This window comes from Chionomys nivalis, chromosome 1, assembly GCF_950005125.1.
Source record: "Chionomys nivalis chromosome 1, mChiNiv1.1, whole genome shotgun sequence".
Taxonomy (NCBI): Eukaryota; Metazoa; Chordata; class Mammalia; order Rodentia; family Cricetidae; genus Chionomys; species Chionomys nivalis.
The window spans coordinates 136,239,251-136,259,039 of record NC_080086.1 but is presented as its reverse complement, the minus strand read 5'-3'; the positions used below and the strand labels follow the sequence as shown (position 1 = coordinate 136,259,039).

At 50.6% G+C, this 19,789-nt stretch overlaps 3 protein-coding genes across 3 annotated transcripts; 1 reads left to right on the top strand and 2 right to left on the bottom strand.

Moving 5' to 3' along the window:
• Positions 1-3,761: 3,761 nt before the first annotated feature.
• Abhd1 (abhydrolase domain containing 1) lies at positions 3,762-8,824 on the top strand. The gene is made up of 9 exons (XM_057774606.1): positions 3,762-3,931; positions 6,686-6,846; positions 7,148-7,330; positions 7,468-7,513; positions 7,691-7,803; positions 7,909-8,082; positions 8,199-8,247; positions 8,339-8,504; positions 8,609-8,824. Exons 1-9 carry the CDS (start codon positions 3,818-3,820, stop codon positions 8,815-8,817), a joined length of 1,215 nt encoding a protein of 404 aa, XP_057630589.1. The 5' UTR covers positions 3,762-3,817; the 3' UTR covers positions 8,818-8,824.
• Positions 8,825-8,852: 28 nt separating this feature from the next.
• Preb (prolactin regulatory element binding) lies at positions 8,853-12,651 on the bottom strand. The gene is made up of 9 exons (XM_057774591.1): positions 12,327-12,651; positions 11,586-11,775; positions 11,070-11,290; positions 10,840-10,920; positions 10,599-10,726; positions 10,241-10,414; positions 10,044-10,116; positions 9,711-9,870; positions 8,853-9,537 (listed from the first exon to the last, which is right to left on the bottom strand). The coding sequence occupies exons 1-9, from the start codon at positions 12,459-12,461 to the stop codon at positions 9,443-9,445; spliced, it is 1,257 nt and encodes a 418-aa protein (XP_057630574.1). The 5' UTR covers positions 12,462-12,651; the 3' UTR covers positions 8,853-9,442.
• Positions 12,652-14,542: 1,891 nt separating this feature from the next.
• Positions 14,543-15,751, bottom strand: Prr30 (proline rich 30). Its single transcript, XM_057756687.1, has one exon. The coding sequence runs from the start codon at positions 15,749-15,751 to the stop codon at positions 14,543-14,545; it is 1,209 nt and encodes a 402-aa protein (XP_057612670.1).
• Positions 15,752-19,789: the final 4,038 nt, after the last annotated feature.

Here is a 19,789-nt window from a genome sequence, read left to right as displayed (position 1 = left end):
GAGTCTCTTTGTGCCCTGGCAGCCACTCCCAAATAACCACACGGAGACTTATAGTCGATAGCTCAGGCTTGTCACTAACTAGCTCTTAAATTTTAAATGAACCCATATTTCTTAATTACACTCTGCCACATGGTGATACTTTTTTTCAGTACGGCAAATTCATTTTGCTTTCTTCCAAGTCTCCTTGTGACTTCCCAGACTCCACCATTCTTCCCAGCATCCTCTGTGTCTAGGTGTCTCATCTATACCTCCTACCTAGCTACCAGCCAGTCAGCTCTTTTATTAACCAATCAGAAGATGCTTTAGCAAAGACACAGCTTCACAGTGTACAAAGATTATTTCATAAAAGTCAGGGGTTTGGCTGTGTTATCCAAATGCTCAACTGTTAAAGCTGTAACCACCAGGGTTTCCGAATTTTATCATATTTGGAAATAATGTAATGGCAGATGCAATTAGCTTAGATGAAGTCATACTGGAGTATATATATTCCATATGACTGGTGTTCATAGCTAAAAAGGAAATTTGAACACGTAACATACAGGAATAATACTGCCATGGTCTGGAGTGTCTCCCAAAATTAGTGTCTCGAGACTTACCCTTTGTTGTGGTGCTAAGTGGTGGGGACTTTTTAAAAAATTTTTTTTATTGAAATTTATTGAGCTCCACATTTTTCTCTGCTCCCCTCAATGCCTCTCCCCTTCCCCCTTCAGCCCTCCTCCTCTAAGGTTCCCATGATCCCAATTTACTCAGGAGAGCTTGTCTTTTTCTACTTTCTACTTCCCATGTAGATTAGATCCATGTAAGTCTCTCTTAGGGTCCTCTTTGTTGTCTAGGTTCTCTGAGATTATGGTTTGTAGGCTGGCTTTCTTTGCTTCATGTTTAAAAACCATCTATGAGTGAGTACATGTGATAATTGTCTTTTTGTGTCTGGGTTACCTCACTCAAAATACTGTTTTCTAGCTCCATCCATTTTCCTGCAAATTTCAAGATGTTATTTTTTTCTGCTGTGTAGTACTCCATTGTGTAAATGTACCACATTTTCCTTATCCATTCTTCAGTCAAGGGGTGTTTAGGTTGTTTCCAGGTTCTGACTGTGACAAACAAAGCTGCTATGAACATAGGGTGGGGACTTTTGAAACATGATTAAGTCAAAGGTTCTGCCTCTGCGCGTAGATTAATGGCATTGTGGGAGAAGCTGCAGTGTTTATGCCTTTTGCTGTCTTGTCTTCCTGTTCTCTCCACCATGTAAGGACACATGAATGGCATCATTTATGAAGAACAGGTCATGACCAGACACTAAACTCTGTTAGCATTCGATCTTGGACTTGTCACACTCCAAAACTGCGAGCAACATATTTTTATTGCTTATAAATAGTCCAGCATAGGCCTGGAGAGGTTACTGCTTCATGTTTAAGACAGCATAATGTGTTCTTGCAGAGGATGCAGGCTTGGTTCCCAGCACCTGTGCCAGGTGGCTCACAACTGCCTGAAATTCCAGCTCGAATGCCCTCCTTTAACATCTTTGGGAACCTGTGCTCACTCTCCCCCCCCCCAACCACACGGTAAAAAATAAATATTTAAAAAGTTTCCAGTCTGTAGTATTTTGTTATGGGATCGCCATGAGAAGATAGACACAAACCAGACTGCCCATGGACACTGAAGATTACCAACCAGTCCTCAGGAGCGGTGGGAGACGCACACACAGATCCCCACGGAACCCACCCTGATGACATCTTGATCTTGTGTTCAGACTGGGGGCATACATTTTTGCCAGAACATTCATTTTGCAGTGCTTTTTAAAATCAACTCAAAAAATGAACTCATCATCTAAATGCTGATGAGTTGAGCATGGTGGGTTTACACTTGAAACCCAGTGTTTAGGCAGAGACAGGAGAATCGCTTCACGTTCAAGGTCAGCAGTTCCTGAGCCAGTCAAGGATACACAGTGAGACCCTGTCTCAAAAGCAAAATAAAAAAGACAAAAAGCCACCCCACTCCAACTAAGTGGAAATGACTCCAAGATCTCTAACCCTAGCTTACAAGGGCCCGGTCCTCAGGAAGTGAACATCCTACTGATTTGTACCTGGGTTTGGGTTTGGGTTTTGTGGCTAGTGCTGGCATTGAAGGGGTCGATGCTTTTTAAAGAAAATGATCTTCAGTTACCTTGGAGACCAAAGTCAAAACGAGTCATGCTCAGTCCCAAGGGGGAAGCACCAATGTCCTTTGGCAGACAGACAGGAGCAAAGGGCAGGCACAATCCAGTTTTTTTCTGAGGGAAGACAGACAGGGGCAGGGCTAGGATTAACCAGATTCAATAATTGGAGAGGGCTCTGGAGCACACAGGCTGTCCTTAGTTGCTTAGGGGAATGGGCTCTGGGTTTCAGGGGAGAGGTCCATAACCTGAGCTGCTAGCTTGGCTTCTGAGTAATGGATGGATGCAGGTAGGAAGGCAGAGTCTAAGAAAATAGAACATACTCCCGCATTCTAGTCTAACACGTGTGAAGCTGAATGCACTGTCTTCCTCTCCTATTCTTTTCCACCCTGGGGATAGACACGCCTGTATCTGTGCAGTCAGAAACCTGAGAACCATCCTCAGCTCCACCACGCTAGAGTCCTGCCAACCCTGCCTTCTGTGCTGACGATCTTCATTCTTCTTCCTGCCGGGTCCCAGTGCAGGCACCTATTTTCTGTGCTCCAGTGCCCGGAGGGCTCTTAACAGCACCCAGGTGGCCCGTTTGCTTCTTCTGTCTTTATCCTCCTCCTTCTCTAAGTAACCTGAGGGTTTCATCTAAAACATATCTCTCTGACCACTCTCAGTTCCTGATTCCTTTGATGGGTTTCCTCTGCCCTCAGGGAGCTCTCAATACCTGGTCCCTTGATCACCCACGTGCTCAGTCACACTTTTCTTTTGGCTCCAGAGTTTTACTTCTGGAGCTCCCACTCTCCTGGGAAACTCCTACCCATTTTCCTGCCTTTCCCCATTGACGTTTGGGCATCACAGCGGCAGGGAGTACTTCTTTTTCTAGTACCCTTTCCTGTCCTAAGAATTCAACATTTAAATCTCACAGAGAGATTTTGCATTACATATATTGATATATCCAAGCCGTGGCTCTTCCCTAAACTGGGAGTGGTACAAGTCGCGAATGATTCCAGTGGGAAGTCAAGGTTCTACAGCAGCACTCCCTATTCAAACAGGGACAGGATCCCCGGGTCGTTCATATTCAACGCCTGAAAACAGAGTTGATGAGCAAATCATCTGTTGCACCCTTTCTATTGATGGGGATCGTAAGAGACAACGTAGAGACACTCAACCAAGGGAGTAGAATATCACCACTGAGCGGCTGAAACCTGAGTCTGTAACAATTTGTTGGGCAGTGCTTGTGCCCAGTGTGTGAGGGTCACGGTGAATGGCTGCGCTGTGTGAGTGAGCAGAATATTCTCACAGGACTGACTGCGGAACCTTCCCAGGCTGCCTGATTCAGCTTTCACCCTCCAGGGAAGGCACGCACCAAGATGGCAGCTGCGGGGGCGCTGATTACCCTGGGGCAACAGTGCTTTTCACCAAGGAGAGGGAGGAAGGGAGGGATGTGGGCGACCGGGTCAGGGCCGCTAGGGTTTGTGAGGTTCGCCTGACAGCCAAACACCGCCCCTCGCCTGAATACTGGCGGCGGGCAGGGCCGATGGAGGGTGGGACCTGCAGAGGTCTGCCAATGGCGTGCAAGAGGCGGGTCCACGGCAACCGCAAGCGGAAGAGTCAAAGTTCAGGAGCTAGAGCCCGCGGGGAGCTTGGGAATTGGGATACCCCTACATAACCAAGATGCTGAGTACCTCCCTGAGCCCGCAGAACGCCACCTGGTCAGACACCGTCTCTCTGCTCTTGGCTCTTGGCATTCCTCTCTACTTGGGCTACTACTGGGCATGTGTGCCCCAGGTGGGTGAGGGCTGAGCTCTGGCCGCTGCGCTTGGGGTTCTAGAATGTATGGGGGTAGTCTTCAGCCCTTTTTGAAAGCTTGGATAGTTGGCTCTCCTGCGCCCAGTGAATTTTGCTATTATGACCAGAGAGCCGGTTCTGCTCTTTAGATTCTCGGAATCTTCCCTGCTAGCTGGGTCTTTTAGACACAGGAAGGGTGCACCCCCTGTACTGTTGACTGATAAAGGTGGGGGTGGAGGCTAGAGTGTCAGAGATCTGTGCTTTCTGCTTTCCTTTTTTAGGTGGTCCAACGTGCAGATTATGTTTGCTAGCTGCACAGAATAATGTAACGAATGTCTGTGTGGTTCTGGCACCAGTCCATCAGTTTGGCAGGGCCTCCTTTCCTTTGAGGACTGGCTGAGGCTCCTGCCAAGCTTAGGACAGATGGATAATTCTGCCCCTACACACTCAGCCCTGTTTTAAATTCTAGACGCTTTGTGTATACCGTGCTGAGGAAGTCTTAGCAGGTTGTTTTTGATCAATTTGGATATTTCCTCAACTGAAATGTAGATAAAATGTATAATCTACATATCCAGGAAAGCTAACATTTTTTATATATTTATTTATTATATATACAATATTCTGTCTGTGTGTATGCCTGCAGGCCAGAAGAGGGCACCAAACCCCATTACAGATGGTTGTGAGCCACCATGTGGTTGCTGGGAATTGAACTCAGGACCTTTGGAAGAGCAGGCAATGCTCTTAACCTCTGAGCCATCTCTCCAGTCCAAAGCTAACATTTTTGATCTCATTAAAATCTATTGAGGTAAATGAGTTTAACAAGAAACCTATTGATTTAACATCTTTAAATTAGTCCTGGCTCCTGGGAAGGTTAAGACAGGAAGATCACTTGAACCCAAGAGTTTTGAGCCATCCTGGGCAACCCAGCAAGGTCCTGTGCCCATACAGTGAGGCCAAGGGACCTGTCTCAGAGAACAGAGAACTGTTGCGGCCATTGGTAAATGGAAGTAATGTAAATCAAAAAAGGTGTTCCGGTGGTTAAGGGCACCTGGGTTCAGTTCCTGACACCTACATGGCACTTCTAGCTCACAATGGTCTGTAACCCTCTCTGGCTTCCAGGGGCACTAGGCATATAGGTGGTACACAAATATTCATGTAGGCAAACACTCACACATGTTAAATAAAAGTAAATCTAAAATATAAATGGTAAAAAAATAAAAATGTTTAAAAATCACATGATTATTCATTAGCACAATACCGGGAATGCAATGGAACATTTAACAACTTTACCTACAATTTATTATTGTTGCTCTCATAGCTATTAATTCTGCTTTCCCCTTGTTTGCTCTACCTTTGGGCAGATCAATTAACCTATGAGAGTCATGATTTCTTATCAAATAAGGTTGTGATTAGTCTGCATTATAGCAGTGACTTCATTGTTGCTATTCCAGGGTTAAGGACCAGGGTCCAAGTCACAGTATCAATGGGGCCTTTTTAGTGTGTCATTTCCTTAGTCCCTCTTGAGTAGCAGGACTGTAGATAAAACAGGATCTGATTAAGTTACTTAGAAAAGCCACTTATGGTTAAAAAAAATTACTTCCTCAATACTGGAGATTGAATGTAGAGCCTACCACTGAGCTGCTACACCTCAACCCTTCAATTCCAGTCTGTAGAGTCCCCCAATTTTGTTCGGCATACTCTTCTTAAGTCTGTAAGGCTATGCAGAACCAAGCAGAGAGGCTGAGTCAGGGCTTTGTGCCCATTGACCTCATTTATCCCTATTAGCCCATCTCTGTTCCCTTTCCCCTAGTTGGCATGAAAAAAGGAAATATTTGTTCACATTATGGATGCTTCCTCCTGTACAACACAGCCTAAGAACTGGGGCACGGTATGAGGTGCCCTTGTAAAAGCAGCCCTTCAGCACTGAGCACACACATTAGAGAAAGGCAGAAAGAATGTAGACAAGGGTGTGCTAAAAACACTGGGGCCCAGGAAGAGCCAGACTGACCAGAGGAAGCTTCAGGAGATGCATCTGGACAATTCAACAGTAATGCAAAAGGTCACAGATTGCATGGTATTGACATTTCTTTGCCTAGTAGAGAATCCCAACCAGCAGAGCATGCTGACACAGCCCAGCACAGAGACAGGAGGATTATGATGAGTTCAAGGCCAGTGTAGGTATAGTACAACTTTGTCTCAAAAAAACCAGCCAACCTGGGCTAGAGCTGTCTCAGCCCCGAAGAGCATGTACTGCCCCTGCAGATCAGTTTGTGTCTAGCATCCATGTTGTGGTACTCAACTGCCTGTAACTCCAGCTCTTCTGAACCCCACAGGCAAGATCTGCACCTGTGTACATTACCCACAAAGAGAGGCACATCATTAAAATAAAATCAAACCATAAGAAAGGCCCAGACTCCAACCAACCAACCAGAGGACCACAGCCCTTACTGTAGGGGATCACCTGAGCAGTTTATATTCTCTGCTCTCCCACAAGTGGACTTGAGGGAACAGGCTGAGTGAGGAAGTCAGTACCCCTTCCAGGTCAGTTCTGGAGGTGACCCTTTGGGACTGGGGTTCTTTGGCACTAGATGACTGTATTATTGATGGTGACCTGGCCATTCTAGTCTGAATTATGCTGTACCCTTCACTATGGCAAAGCCGTGTCCTTAAGGCTGGACTCTGGGGAAGAAATCACTCATTCTCCCATGTCTGGGACAAGAGAAAAATGAAGCCAAGTGTGTTGTGTGGTTACAGAGGCCTCGTCTGATTGCTGGGCCTCAGTTCCTGGCCTTCCTGGAACAACACTGTCCAGTCACTGTGGAGACTTTCTACCCCACATTGTGGTGTTTTGAGGGACGGCTACAAACCATCTTTCGAGTCCTCCTGCAGTCTCAGGCTAAAGTCTCTTACCAGAGGTAAGGACAGTCAGAACACAGAGCTGCCAGTTTTAGGGGTAACGGATCCACCTTTTTAAATGAAGGCAATCTTTGCCCTAGAGTGTGGTGTGAACTGGGCAAACGGAAAGGCTCTTTACTTGGTACCTACACAAGCGTAATAGTTCATCTCCATTCTATATGGGCAGCCTTACTGTTTTATATAAAGCATGCCTTCAAATAATACCCATGGCAACCTGCAGTTTGTGGGTGAGCCAGAGGGTAGACTTTGGAGTCCAATTCCTGATAGTATCTTTGTATACCCATCTCTCTTGAATCCCAGTGAAGTCCTCGAGACCGCCGATGGAGGCCAATTCCTTCTAGACTGGGCTGAGCAGCCTAAGAACAGTCTCTACCCAGACCCCACCACCCAGCCCATAGTATTGCTGCTTCCAGGCATCATCAGCAGTAGCCAGGAGCCGTACATCTTACACCTAGTTGATCAAGCTTTGAAAGATGGCTACAGGTAAGGATGGGGTAGAGCTTGGGAAGGGGAAGTGGATCTGACCCTGGTACAGTACTTTTAGCAGGGGCCTTTCTGCAGACAGCCAAAGGTGAGGGTCTTCTTGGGAGGGCTTGGCTCACCTACCTGTGTTGCCCCAGGGCTGTTGTATTTAATAACCGTGGCTGCAGAGGGGAAGAGCTGCTGGTGAGTACCCTCCTTCTTGTGGTGGCCCTGCACCTGCTCCCTTTAGAGATCACTGGCTCTAAGGTTTTGCCTACTTACTGTCCCCCCTACCCTTCCCCACTACCTCCTGAGTCCTCCCATTTGGCTGCCTTCTGGCAAGAGCCGCCCTCCCTAGCCGACGCCCCACTCTGCCCCCAGACTCACAGGGCTTACTGTGCCAGCCACACTGAAGACCTAGAAACAGCTGTGAGGCACATAAAGCGCCGCTACTCGCAAGCTCCGCTGCTGGCTGTGGGCATCTCCTTTGGAGGGTAAGAGTTGACTGGATTTACTCCAGATCTTCTGTCTTTTCCTTTTCTTCTGCCCCAGTTAACTCACGCCAACACTTTCCATGGCCTTTTTCTCCAATTTTACAGGATGCTGGTGCTGAACTACCTGGCACGGACCAAGAAGGCTGGAGGCCTGGCAGCAGGACTGACAATATCTGCATGCTGGGACTCCTTTCAAACTGTTGACTCTCTGGAGACCCCGCTCAACTCACTGCTCTTCAACCGGCCCCTCACTGCTGAACTCTGCCGGCTCATCGCCAGGTAGGACAGTAGACACACCCGGCTCTGCTAGTGCCTGGGTCAGTTCCACGTGGGGTCTTGCTGGGAGCTCTGAGAGGGGCAGGAATCCAGACAAACCCTGATGTATTCTTTTCCAGAAACAGAAAGACAATTAGAAAGGTGTTGGATGTAGACTTTGCCATAAAGGTATTTTTCAACCATCCCCTTACCCAGTGTCGGTCTCCTGTTGTCTCCTATTTTCTAATATCATAGCCTATCCCATACCTCCACCATACAGGCCCGCACAATCCGCCAGCTGGATGAGCGTTACACGTCTGTGGCTTTCGGGTATAGAGACTGTGCAGCCTATTACCAAGCCTCAAGCCCAAGAACCAAGGTAGATGCCATTCATACCCCTGTTCTTTGCCTCAACGCAGCAGACGATCCCTTCTCCCCAGCCCACGGTGAGTGGCTTCAACATTGCGGACCTGATCCCAAGGCTAGTAAGCCACACATGTGGGTTCTCACTGCTGGGCACTTCCTGACCTCCTCTTTCACTCCCTCCCAGCCTTCCCTCTGCAGGCTGCTCAGAAGTCTCCCTACGTTGCACTGCTCATCACGGCTCGGGGTGGCCACATGGGCTTCCTAGAAGGGCTGCTTCCCCAGCAGCACAGCTACCTGAACCGTGTCCTGCATCAGTATGCCCGAGCCGTCTTCCAGCACTCCGGGGAGCTGCCTGACCTTGGGGCACTCACTTCTGAAGATGGAAAGAGCTGACAAGAGAGCTGTTTGGGGTCTCGGTTCAATCTTTCTTTGTTTATTAAATATCAACTCTTCCTGCCTAATGAGCTGAGGCTCACTTTCCCTTCCCTCAGGCCGGAGTAAACCATCCAGGAGCTTACTATATCTGTGGCCTGGCTGGTTTGCTGCTACCCAACTGAGCCCACAGACCACTGCTACCTGAGTCTTCCTTTGCCTCTTCCTGCCCTAACAGCAAGTGTTAGCCCAGACTTTTTCCTCAACAAAAGCCAAGGACCTCGTGTAATGGCTGTAAGGGGAGGAGGAGAAACAGTTTCTGGAGGAAGGATGGCAATGCCTCCAGGCTCTTGGTCACCATCACATATTTCTAGAGAAGGAAGAGCTAACTCTGGAGCCCTGGGAGGCAGAGGGAATGAGGCAGGTAGTGTGCCCTGGGCTTCAGACCACACTGTCCTAAATGGATCCACAGGTGATGAGTGCAGGGCTCCCAGGATCCAGAGTGATAATGGGGCCACAGGAAAGCTTTAGCTGAGGGACAAGCAGCACCCATCAGTCTCAGCAGAGGCAGCCTCAGCTGTGGACCGCAACAACTCTGCTCTGGGAGGTGGCAGTGTCCAAGCCCGATTCCCATTGGTCATGGAGGCTAAAGAAAACCTGGAAAAGCACTCTGGAGCAGCAGGATGGTCACAATGATAAGGCCGACACACATCAGGAGCAGAAGCCATACAGGAACACTCCCTGAGGGACAAGGGAAGAAGTGAGTGGGCAAGGGAGCCTCAGAGCTTAAGGCCAGAACCCTGAACCCCCTTCATTCAAGGAGGGAGAGGGGGTGGACAAAAATAGGGGTCAATTTTTGCTATAACTAAAGATGAAGCGGTATCCCCGATACACACGACAGAACGTTCACTCACGCCGTGAGGGCAGCAGGTGCAGCTGGCAACGACTATCCACAGCCACAGAGAAAAGAGCAGTTTCATGGGATCCAAGGAGCTGTGGGCCACAGCCCTTCTCAGGTAGAAAGGTGACATCTGTCACCACAATGCCATGGGCCTCCTTCACATAGTAGAGACGCTGGGGAAGGAGTAAACAAGCGAGGGAAGCCTAATTGGAGGCTCTTTCTGGGAAACATGTTCCACAGCCCCAGCAGGCTTCCCCTATGAACTGGGCCAGAATCTTTCCTGTACATTCAGGGTAGAGTAAGCCTGTAGCCCTCCCAGAGTGTTGTGCCAACCTCTCCCCATTACCTGGAGAGAGAAAGCGACGTAGATAGCGACAGAGCCAGTGACCGTGCCGAGGCCAAGGAAGGTGCCCGATTCACTGTAACACACAACAAAGCATCGTTGTTCTGAAGTGTGTGCAGACACCCTCTCCCCCTATGGCGTCCTCAAGAGACTGAGTCAGGACTCACTCCCCTCTCCAGCTAAGCAGCAGTCTCTCATACCTGACACTGAGGCAGGAGATGACTTCATGGCCACAGGGCCTGGTCCGGAGTGGCAGGAAGGTGGAACTGTCCCAGGCTGTGAGGTAGCAGGGTGCAGGCTGACGCAGGCGCTTATGGGGGATCTGTACTGTGAAGAGCCGCAGCCCCCCAGGCTGATCTGGAACCTTCCCAAACCTGGAAGCCGGGCAAAAGGCTTTTTCAGTGGCTGCTAGCCCCCAGGTTTGTGCCTTCCTGTACCCTGGTCACATCTGAAACCACCTCCAACAAGGCTACAGTCATCCCCAGCCCCTCCTGATCCCTTTCTGCTTCCCCAATACTGCTGAAGTGTGCCTCGTTTAGCCGCCCGAGCTCTTCACACCTGCAGGCCTGGTAGCGGTATGGTGTGTTAGAAGAGGTGGCGGAGCCGTTCTCTTGCCAGTGGAGCTGTGCCACTAGTTGATCCTTCTGCCACACGGAGGCCTTGAAGTCCCAGCCCACAGTAACCAACTGGGCAGGAGTAAAAAGTCCAAAGATGGATAGTTAGGACATCTACTTACTAGGCAAGCAGCCTAAGAGCCTCCCCTCTTCTGCACCAGCACCCCACATTCCCACCTCCTTACCTTGCCATCAGGACCCAGAGCCAAATCTCCAATCTCCCCTTCATGTGCTTTGAAATCCAGAACTTTCTCCAGACTAGGTACCTACAGCCAAGCCAGTATCATGGTTCAGACCAGACACAGCAAGAACACTATGATCCCCATCTCTCTTGTCCTAACGGCCACTCATAAGTTTCCCAGAATGCATGTTTGAATCCTCACAGTTCATGTCCTTTAAGCCCCTAGAGCCATACCTTCCAGACACGAACATGGCCATCAGTCCCTCCGGTGGCAAGCAAGGTATTATCGTGGTTGAAGCGCACCACTTTCTGCAGTGGTTCAGCGCTGAAGTCTGTCTGTACAGCCTCCAAATTCTTTACTCTGAGTTCAACCCCTTCATGCTGAACCTCCCCTTCTGGTTTCTTCTCTGCTGGAGCTGCCCGCTTCCTTTGTCGAGGTCCCTGCTCCTTGGAACCTGCAGCATAAACATTTGCCAGGATCCAGATTTCTTTGGGTTTTTGTTTTGTTTTGTCTTTGTTTTTAAGGCAGGGACTTGCTATGTAGCCCTGGCTAGCCTTAAATATCCTCTTAATAAATATCACTCCTAAGTACTGAGGCTGCACCACAACCTAGCTGAATCCAGGCTTCTGTACTAAGTACCAGTCCTTCTTTACTGACAGGGCAGAGAGCGCTCAGTGCTACCATGACCCCACATCTAATCTCTCTTCTTTAGAGACCAAGATTAGAAGGATTTTTCCAAAGCTCCTCACCTGACTTCTCTGCTTTATTGCTCTTCACTTGATGGACCTGGAAACGCAGGAGCTGACAGCGGGCATCCTGTCCGGCAGCAAGGATGTCACCAGCCAGTGCCAAGTTCATAGTGGCCCGTGTCTCTGTGTCATGAGAGTGCAGCAAGGAGGCGCTCAGGCACCCGTTGATCTGCTCAAGCTGCAGAAAGTGCTGGGAGGGAACCAAGGTGGGCAAAGTTCAGGCGAGCCCGGAAGTCACATCGGTCCCTGTCTTAGCATTTAATCCTGGTCTTAGTTGTATTCCTTTGCTTCCCACACCTCTAGCTCACGGGTTTTGGGGTTTTTGAAGCTTTATTTTCTTGCTGGAGCTCCCCAATTCATACAGCAAACAGGGCTTAGATTACTAGGTCCAATTACAGGAAGAAAGGAATCCAGGCTCGAGCTACTTGAAGGCAAACAAGTCAATGTGCCTTCCTGGAAAAGACCAGCCTAAGAGCCCTGGACCAGCTCCCGTGGCCCTGCGTGGGTGGGCAGCCCGGCTTTCACAGAACCGCACAGCTTTCCGTCTGTTTTTGGACGACTCAACCGTTCTTCTTAGGTGAAAGCAGCACCCAGGCGTCTACGCCGGGTTTTCCTGCTAGAAACCGGCAAGGCCTAAAGCAGGGGTACAGTCCACCCCTGCATCCCGACCCCGCCCCCCGGCCACTCCGGAATCGCCCTCGGCCACGGCAAGACCAGTTCCCAGTAGCCTTGCGTTCTCACCACGCCATTCTTTATGCCGGTCTTGGCGGCGCCTCCTCCGCCGGCAGCGATGAGCAGTCCGGTCTTGGGGTCCACCCGGAGCGCGTACAACGGGAACGGGGCCCGGTAGAGCTCCAGACCCCGGCGCCGGCCCATCCCGCAAGCGCGTTCACTGTCAGCCCTGCGGAACCCACGACATGCCGTGCCCCTTCGACTGATGCCGAACTCGGTAACGCCGTCGCCTGGAAGACCGAGGACCCGACACAGCTCGGCGGGCTCGCCACCACTCAAACCACCGCAGATCTCCGATCTGCGCTCGCGCGGCTGTCTGACTGGGGCTCGCAGACGCGCAGTGCGCACGCGCCGCCCTCCGGGCCTCTCTCCGCGCAAGCGCAGTACGCCAATCCGCGTCAGCACTAGCGGTACGCGCTGCCACGGAACCCTGGCTTCGGATCCGGTTCCTAGCCCGGAGTGACGGCGGATCTGCCATCTTTGTGTGGGGCGTGGGGCTGGACGAGATTACTGAAGATCAGTAAACATTGAATTAAAAAGTTACCGAATTGGGACGCTCTCCACTCCACTTCAGTAGAGATAGATACACGGACTCGTAGAAGCCAGGACCTTTATCGCTTCGGAGAGGAAGGGATTTCTCCCAGGGCACAGCGAAGGCAGGGACCCCAAAACAAAGCTGGCTTCAAATCATATTCACTGCTTCCTAAATATGAAGAAATCACTCCCCACTTTGAGGCATCCTCCGCAGCTGATTGGGACCTTTCTCACGGCTTGACACCTAGTTCTGGAACAGAGAAGTTATGGGTGGCGGTTGTTCTCTGACAGGTGTTTTCTGTGTTCTGTACCCGGTACCTCACCACTGCCAACCCCCACCCCCCCACCCTTTTTTTTTCCGAGTCAGGATTTGTCTGTGTAACCCTGCCTGTCAAGGAACTCACTCTGTAGACTAGCTGGCCTTGAACTCACAGAGATCCGTGTGCCTCTGCCTCCTGTGTGCTGGGATTAAAGGCGTTCGCCACCACCGCGGGGCTACTGCTATCCCTTTTAAAGTTCTCTTTCTTCTCTCTTTCTCTCTCCCCCCTCCTCCTCCCCTCCTCCTCCTCCCCTCCCCCTCCTCCCCTCCTCCTCCTCCCCTCCTCCTCTCCTCCTCCTCTCCTCCTCCTCCCCTCCCCTCCTCCTCCTCCCCTCCTCCTCCTCCCCTCCCCCTCCTCCCCTCCTCCTCCTCCCCCTCCCCTCCTCCTCCTCCCCTCCTCCTCCTCCCCTCCTCCTCCCCTCCTCCTCCCCTCCTCCTCCCCTCCTCCTCCCCTCCTCCTCCCCTCCTCCCCTCCCCTCCCCTCCCCTCCCCTCCCCTCGCCTCTCCCTCGCCTCTCCCTCGCCTCTCCCTCGCCTCTCCCTCGCCTCTCCTCCCCTCTCCCTCGCCTCCCCTCTCCCTCGCCTCTCCTCGCCTCTCCCTCGCCTCTCCTCGCCTCTCCTCTCCTCACCCCCCCCCCCCCCGGGCGTGTGTAGTGTGCCCACAGAAGCCAGAGGAGGGCATTAGGTCTCCTGGAACTGGGTTGCAGTTGTGAGCTGCCATATGGGTGCTGAGAATTGAACCTGAACCCGCAGGAGCAGCAGCTAGCGAACCACTCAGCCATCTCTCCAGTCCTGGAGCCTTCTGGTCTGTACATGGGATTTCTGTATTCACCTGTGAATGAGTTGTTAGACATGTCTTTCCCAATGAGGAAAATGGGCTGCTGTGTGTCCACCCAGGCATGCCCTGAGAAATGGGCCCAGTGGCCTCTTCTTTGATTCCAATTATCTGTCCACAGACTTGAATTAAACCGGAAAAGGGCCTTGCAGAGGTCTCTAAGCAGCTCAGACACCTGGATGTGTGACACTTTCTGTCCTTGACCTTCCTTTCCCTCCAACCTTGAGGGACCTTATCCTATAGCCCTTGATTCCACCCTGTGGGCACAGTAGGGCACAGTAGGGCACAGACACAAGTCTCAGGGTTAGGCTTTATTGGATACAGTGAAGGCTGAATGGGGCTGTGGGTGCCTCTGGTCTTCAACCAGGGGACAGCAGACTCCACAAGGGGTTTCCAGGGTTCAGGGCGGGAGAACACACTTGGCCTCCGGCCAGCCAGCCCTTCAAGGTGTTGCTGTGGCTTCCTAAGGTCTGAGAAGTCCTGGTAGGGAGGGTGGGGTTTGGAGAGGGTGTTCCATAGGGTCTCCGCTGCTCTGGAATTAAGATGGTGACTTTTGGAGAACAGATTCTGGAGACACCGACCTCTTTGGGGCTGTAGACAATCTGGGCCTTGGGGAGGCAGTGGCCCATTTTGGTGCCTGAGCTGGAGGCACGGAACATTGGCTGGATTTTAGTGATTGGAGGCCTGCAAACTTGAGGGTCCCGGCCTGGGAGAGTGTGTCCATAACTTGAGCTTCTGGGGTCTGGGTTGTAGGCGATTGCCTCAGGACGACCTCTCCTTGAGGACTTGCTTCCTGCCGTTTTTTTGGTGGTAGCAGATGCAAGGCTTTGGCCTGGCCCCGAGACAAATGGAGGCCGAAGCCAATACCTATGCGGAGACGCCCAGACTCCTGGCCCTGAGCACAGGGCAGTAGTTGAGGGAAGGCAAACAGCCTTGCCCCCGTCTTGTACTTGGGGGTGGGGCAAGATGGGGTGCGGGGCTGGAGGCACTGTAGACAAATGGGATACTCCACGACTGGTGCCTGGCTGGGTGTGGGTGTGCCGAGCCACAGGCGCTGCAGAAACAGTAGCTGGAGATCTCTTGAAATTCTGCAGCGCCCCACACGGACGACTAGGGCTCGGATGAGGGCCATTGGGTCCTTGAATTCTGCAGGGTCCACCTTGCTTGCCTCGCATCCCCCTGCCACCCCAAGGGACCTGGTGTTTTTGGATTGAGTACACTGCCATGTTTGTTTGTTACTGGAAATCCCTCCAGAAGGGGGGCTGGGGCTGGGGGACGTGGCCGTGGAACTATGGATGCCCTGGAGGTGGGGAGGAGACTGGCAAGAGTGAGGAGAGGAATTTTGTACCTGGGAAAGAGAAGAGTAATGGGAAAGAGGAGGGGAGGCGCACAGCTGGTAGTTGAGGGGAGGGGATGAGTGTCGTGAAGGAAGACAAGGGTAGTTCTGGTGAAAGAAAGTGGGGGAACTCGGGAGGGAGGAAGAGAATGGGAGGGAAACAAAGTCAGAATTTGAGTCAGAAGAGTAGAAGTGAGGCCTGGGAGAGTGGGGCTGTGGCGGAGAAGAGAAGGAAAAATAGGCTGGCCTGTGAGAGGGCAAAGGTAAGTGGGAAGGAGGGAGGGACTGATGGGGGGAGAGAGACGCTAAGTTGGATGGAGGGGAGTCAGCAAACTGTGAGAGGACCTGAGGGGGACACCCTGGGGGCACTGTGTTCTGTAGCAGCACCTGGTCCTTGTTTTGAGGCAACATCGCCTTGAATCCAGGAAAAAAAGTGGGCTGGGCCACAAGACTAGTTGGAGACCTTCCTAGTTGGTGACTGCCTTCTGCCACAGCAGTGTGGCCGCTGCCTAGTTTCGTTGCAGACGTCAGCAGCAGGCCAAGGGGACACAAAGCTTCTTCTGCTTCTCTCTCGCGTGCTCAGTCCGGAGCCTGCATCTAAGCTTGGCTCTTCACTTTTTCTTAGCCATTCTCTAGAGATGTAAGGAAATGGGGAATGAGAGCTGTCCCTTGAGAGCCGAGGGGCAACTCTAACTCTGTGGGTGGAACCGAGAGGAAGACCCAGTCTGGAAGACCTGCAGAGAAAAAGACAGAGATCAGGATGTTGGAACTATCGGTCCACTTCCGGACTCTGCTCCAGGTGCTCAGTTCCAGTGTGAACTTATCACGACCCTAGATGTGAGGTCTTCGGGTGTAGTTCAGCTGGTAGAGAGAGCACTTGCCTAGCATGCATGAAGTCCTGGGGTTGATCTCCAAGAGCACATAAACATGGCATGCTGGCTAAAGCTTATATCCCCCCAGCAGGGACACAAGGAGAACAAGGCCAACCTGGGTTACAGGCATCTGTCTCTACACAACAGCAAAGGCACTAGCTGTTTGTCACCTTTGAGGTCAGAAAACCTGGTAGATGCTCTAGAGAAGGTAAAGCAGTGGAGCAGATCAGAAGGATGGAGTCCAAAGAGGTGACTTAGGGCGAAAGGACGGAGATGGGAAAGGAATGAAGATAATGGGCAGTTTTACCAATGTGGATTCCTTCTGCTGTTTCCAAGACACTTCTTCAAATAGGGAAGAGAAAGCAGAGCCACAAAACAGACTGTCTCCTCTGCCCCCAGCCTCTGACCCCCTAAACAGACTCTTACCCTGAATTCCACTCGTAGTGGTGCCTCAAGGCCTCTGTTAGGCAGAGCTCTTCTGTGGTGCAGGGTTTTGTCCCTCTATCCCTGACACACAGATTTTGTAAGCATCCTGACTTCCTGGCATGCTGGCTCCCCTGGCCACTTGTCACCCTTCACAGTGGTGTCCTTCTCACTCAACCTGGCCTTGACTGAGGTGATTGTCAGACCCAGTGGCAGCAACAGTAGGGTCAGCAGGTAAAATGGCTCCCAGAGACTGAGCCTTTGCTTAAGGGGCGGCCTTGCCGCCCCCAGTGGGAGCTGAGGGGCTCATTCCCTGGAAGCCGCTTTCTTTGGTATCAAAAGCCTATGTCACAGAGGTCAGATAATGACATCATAGATTCCGTCCTCCTTCTCCCCCCATGCTCCAGATCTCTCTCTCTCTCTCTCTCTCTCTCTCTCTCTCTCTCTCTCTCTCTCTCTCTCTCTCTCTCTCTCTCCTCCCCTCTCTCTCTCTCCTTCCCCTCTCTCTCCTCCTCCTCCTCTCTCCTCTCCTCTCTCTCTAAGACAGGGTTTCTTTGTGAAGCCTTGGCTATCCTAGAACTCACTCTGTAGACCAGGCTGGCCTCAAACTCACAAAGATTCATCTGTCTCTGCCTCCCAAGTGCTGGGATTAAAGGCGTGCGCCACCACTGCCTGGCTGGATCTTTCTCCCAGGGACCATGCAAAGGCTGTTTTGGTAAAATTGCCAAGTAGACAGAATTGTTGGAGGCACACCCACAAACCCAGCTCTGCCCCTTCTTCTCTGATCACTCCTCAGGTGGCTGAGCCTTCTAGCTTCCTCCTTGGCTTGCTTCCTGAGGAAAGTAGCTGCATTCTATACCCTTTTATCCTTGGAATATTACTATATGTTTTAATAGCTGTTTTTAAGATTTTGTTTACTTAGATGCATTTCTGTCTGTGTAAGTATGTATCATATATGTCCCCGTGCTCACGAAGGCCTTGGAGAGGGTGTTGGACCCCTGGAGAGTTTAGGCAGTTGTGAGTTGCCTGATAAGGATACTGGGAACTGAATTCCAGTCCTCTGCAAGAGCAGCCCAGTGTTCTTAACTGCTAAGCATCTATTCAGCCCAATAGCTATTTTCTTTTTTATTATTTGTATTAAATGGTTTGTTTATTTATTTGCTTATTTTATATTTTATGTGCATTGATGTTTTGTCTACAGGTATGTCTGTGTGAGGGTGTCAGATTCCCTGGAACTGGAGTTACAGACAGGTGTGAGCTGCCACGTGGGTGCTGGGAATTGAACCCGGGTCCTCTGGAAGAGCAGCCAGTACTCCTGAGGCATCTCTCCAGCTCTTGCTTTTATTAATTTAGTCATTGTATGTGCATGGGCACTCACATGACACAGCGCATATGTGGCAGTCAAAGGACAAGTTGGTTTCCCTCCTTCCACCATGTAGGTTCTGGGAGTCAAACTCAAGGCATCAAGACTCGCAGCAAATTCATCTAACTGCTGAGCCATCTTGCCTGCCCTGATATTTTTTTATTGTCTCTTTTTTTGGTGCCCTGAAGCACTTTCACCCCAAATAATGCACTAGAATACAATTAAGAGTGAGTAAGATGCATGGCTTATGTAAACTTGGGGAAAGGAAGGCTGGGCAGATGGTAAAGTGATTGTGGATCTCCAGCACCCACAGAAAAGCTGGGCGTGGAGACTCACAGCTCTGTGCCCCCAGCACCAGGGAGCAGAGACAGGTGGATTCTGGAGGCTTACTGGCCAGCCTCCCAAGCTGAAACGGTGAACTCCAGGTTTAGTAAGAAACTTAATAAGGTGGATTGCAGTAGAAGCAAACACCCGACACTGACCTCTGACCTCTGCACGCGCACAAGGGCAATGCACCCACTCCATACTTCTTCCCCAGACACACGCACACAATGGGGGAAGGGCACTTATAAAAGGGTATGTAGTAGAAATGACAATCTAGTAAAAAACTTCAGTCATATCAGTTTTAGGAAGGAATATAGAGGTTGAGGCCTCATCACCAGGACTGACTTGAATTTTAGCACAAAGACCCACAAAATGCCAGATAAATTGGGCTATTAGGTTACCCTACTATTTGAGTCTTTTTGGAAAGTGTCTATGTCCTAGGGATACAAGGACCAGAATTTGAAGATTGTTCGTATTACAATATTTGCTGTCTTTTGCTATTCATAATGAGCCCTAGTCAACCACACATGCACCTATGCTACCGTGATATCTCTCGGTAGACCCGGTCACCATAACAATGGAAGCCTGTAGTCAGAAGAACAAACCAGGTGATTAGAAGGATGCAAATTTCAACCCTATTTACTGACCTTGAAGGAGGAGAGAGGAAGTTGATACTGAATTAAGTCACCAGTGGCCAGTAGTGTAATCACTGTGCCCATATGTTTTAAATGAACTCTTCATTTAAAATAAAAACCACCCTAAATAATAGGATTCAGTGAACTTCTGGGTTGGTGATCTCATGGAGGTGCTAGGTGGATGGTGTACCCAGAGAGGGCAAGGAAGCTCCGCACCCCTCACCCTTCACCCTCTACGTTCCCTTGTCCTCCGCATCTCTTCCCCTTGGCTATTCCTGAGTTCCAGCCTTTATGACAACAGAGAAAGGCTAGGAAAGGTGTGAGCTTGAGTTCTGTGAGCTGCTCTGATTATCAGACAGAGGAAGTCACAGGAACTTCTGACTCACAGGTGACCCAGGACTCAAAACTATAATCTGACAATGCTTTGGGGTCTGTCCCTTTGAGCTGTGGGATCCCGTGTGAACATCTCTGGGTGTATAGAGCTAGAATTTCCTGAATTGTTGAACACCTGGTGGGTGTCTGGAGAATTTGGAGGAGCTGTGACAGAAAACACCCTACATTTGGCTTCAGAAACATTAGAAGAAGCAGCACTTCTCACTGTGAGAATGAAGAATGACTAGGGAAACTACGGTTCACACTGACCCCACTTATTTTATTTTGTGTTAATCACTGTTAGTAAAATACTGTTAAGCATGCCAGGCGGTGGTGGCACACGCCTTTAATCCCAGCACTTGGGAGGCACTGGCAGGTGGATCTCTGTGAGTTTGTGGCCAGTCTGGCCTACAAAGTGAGTTCAGGACTGTTACACAGAGAAACCCTGTCTTGAGGAAAA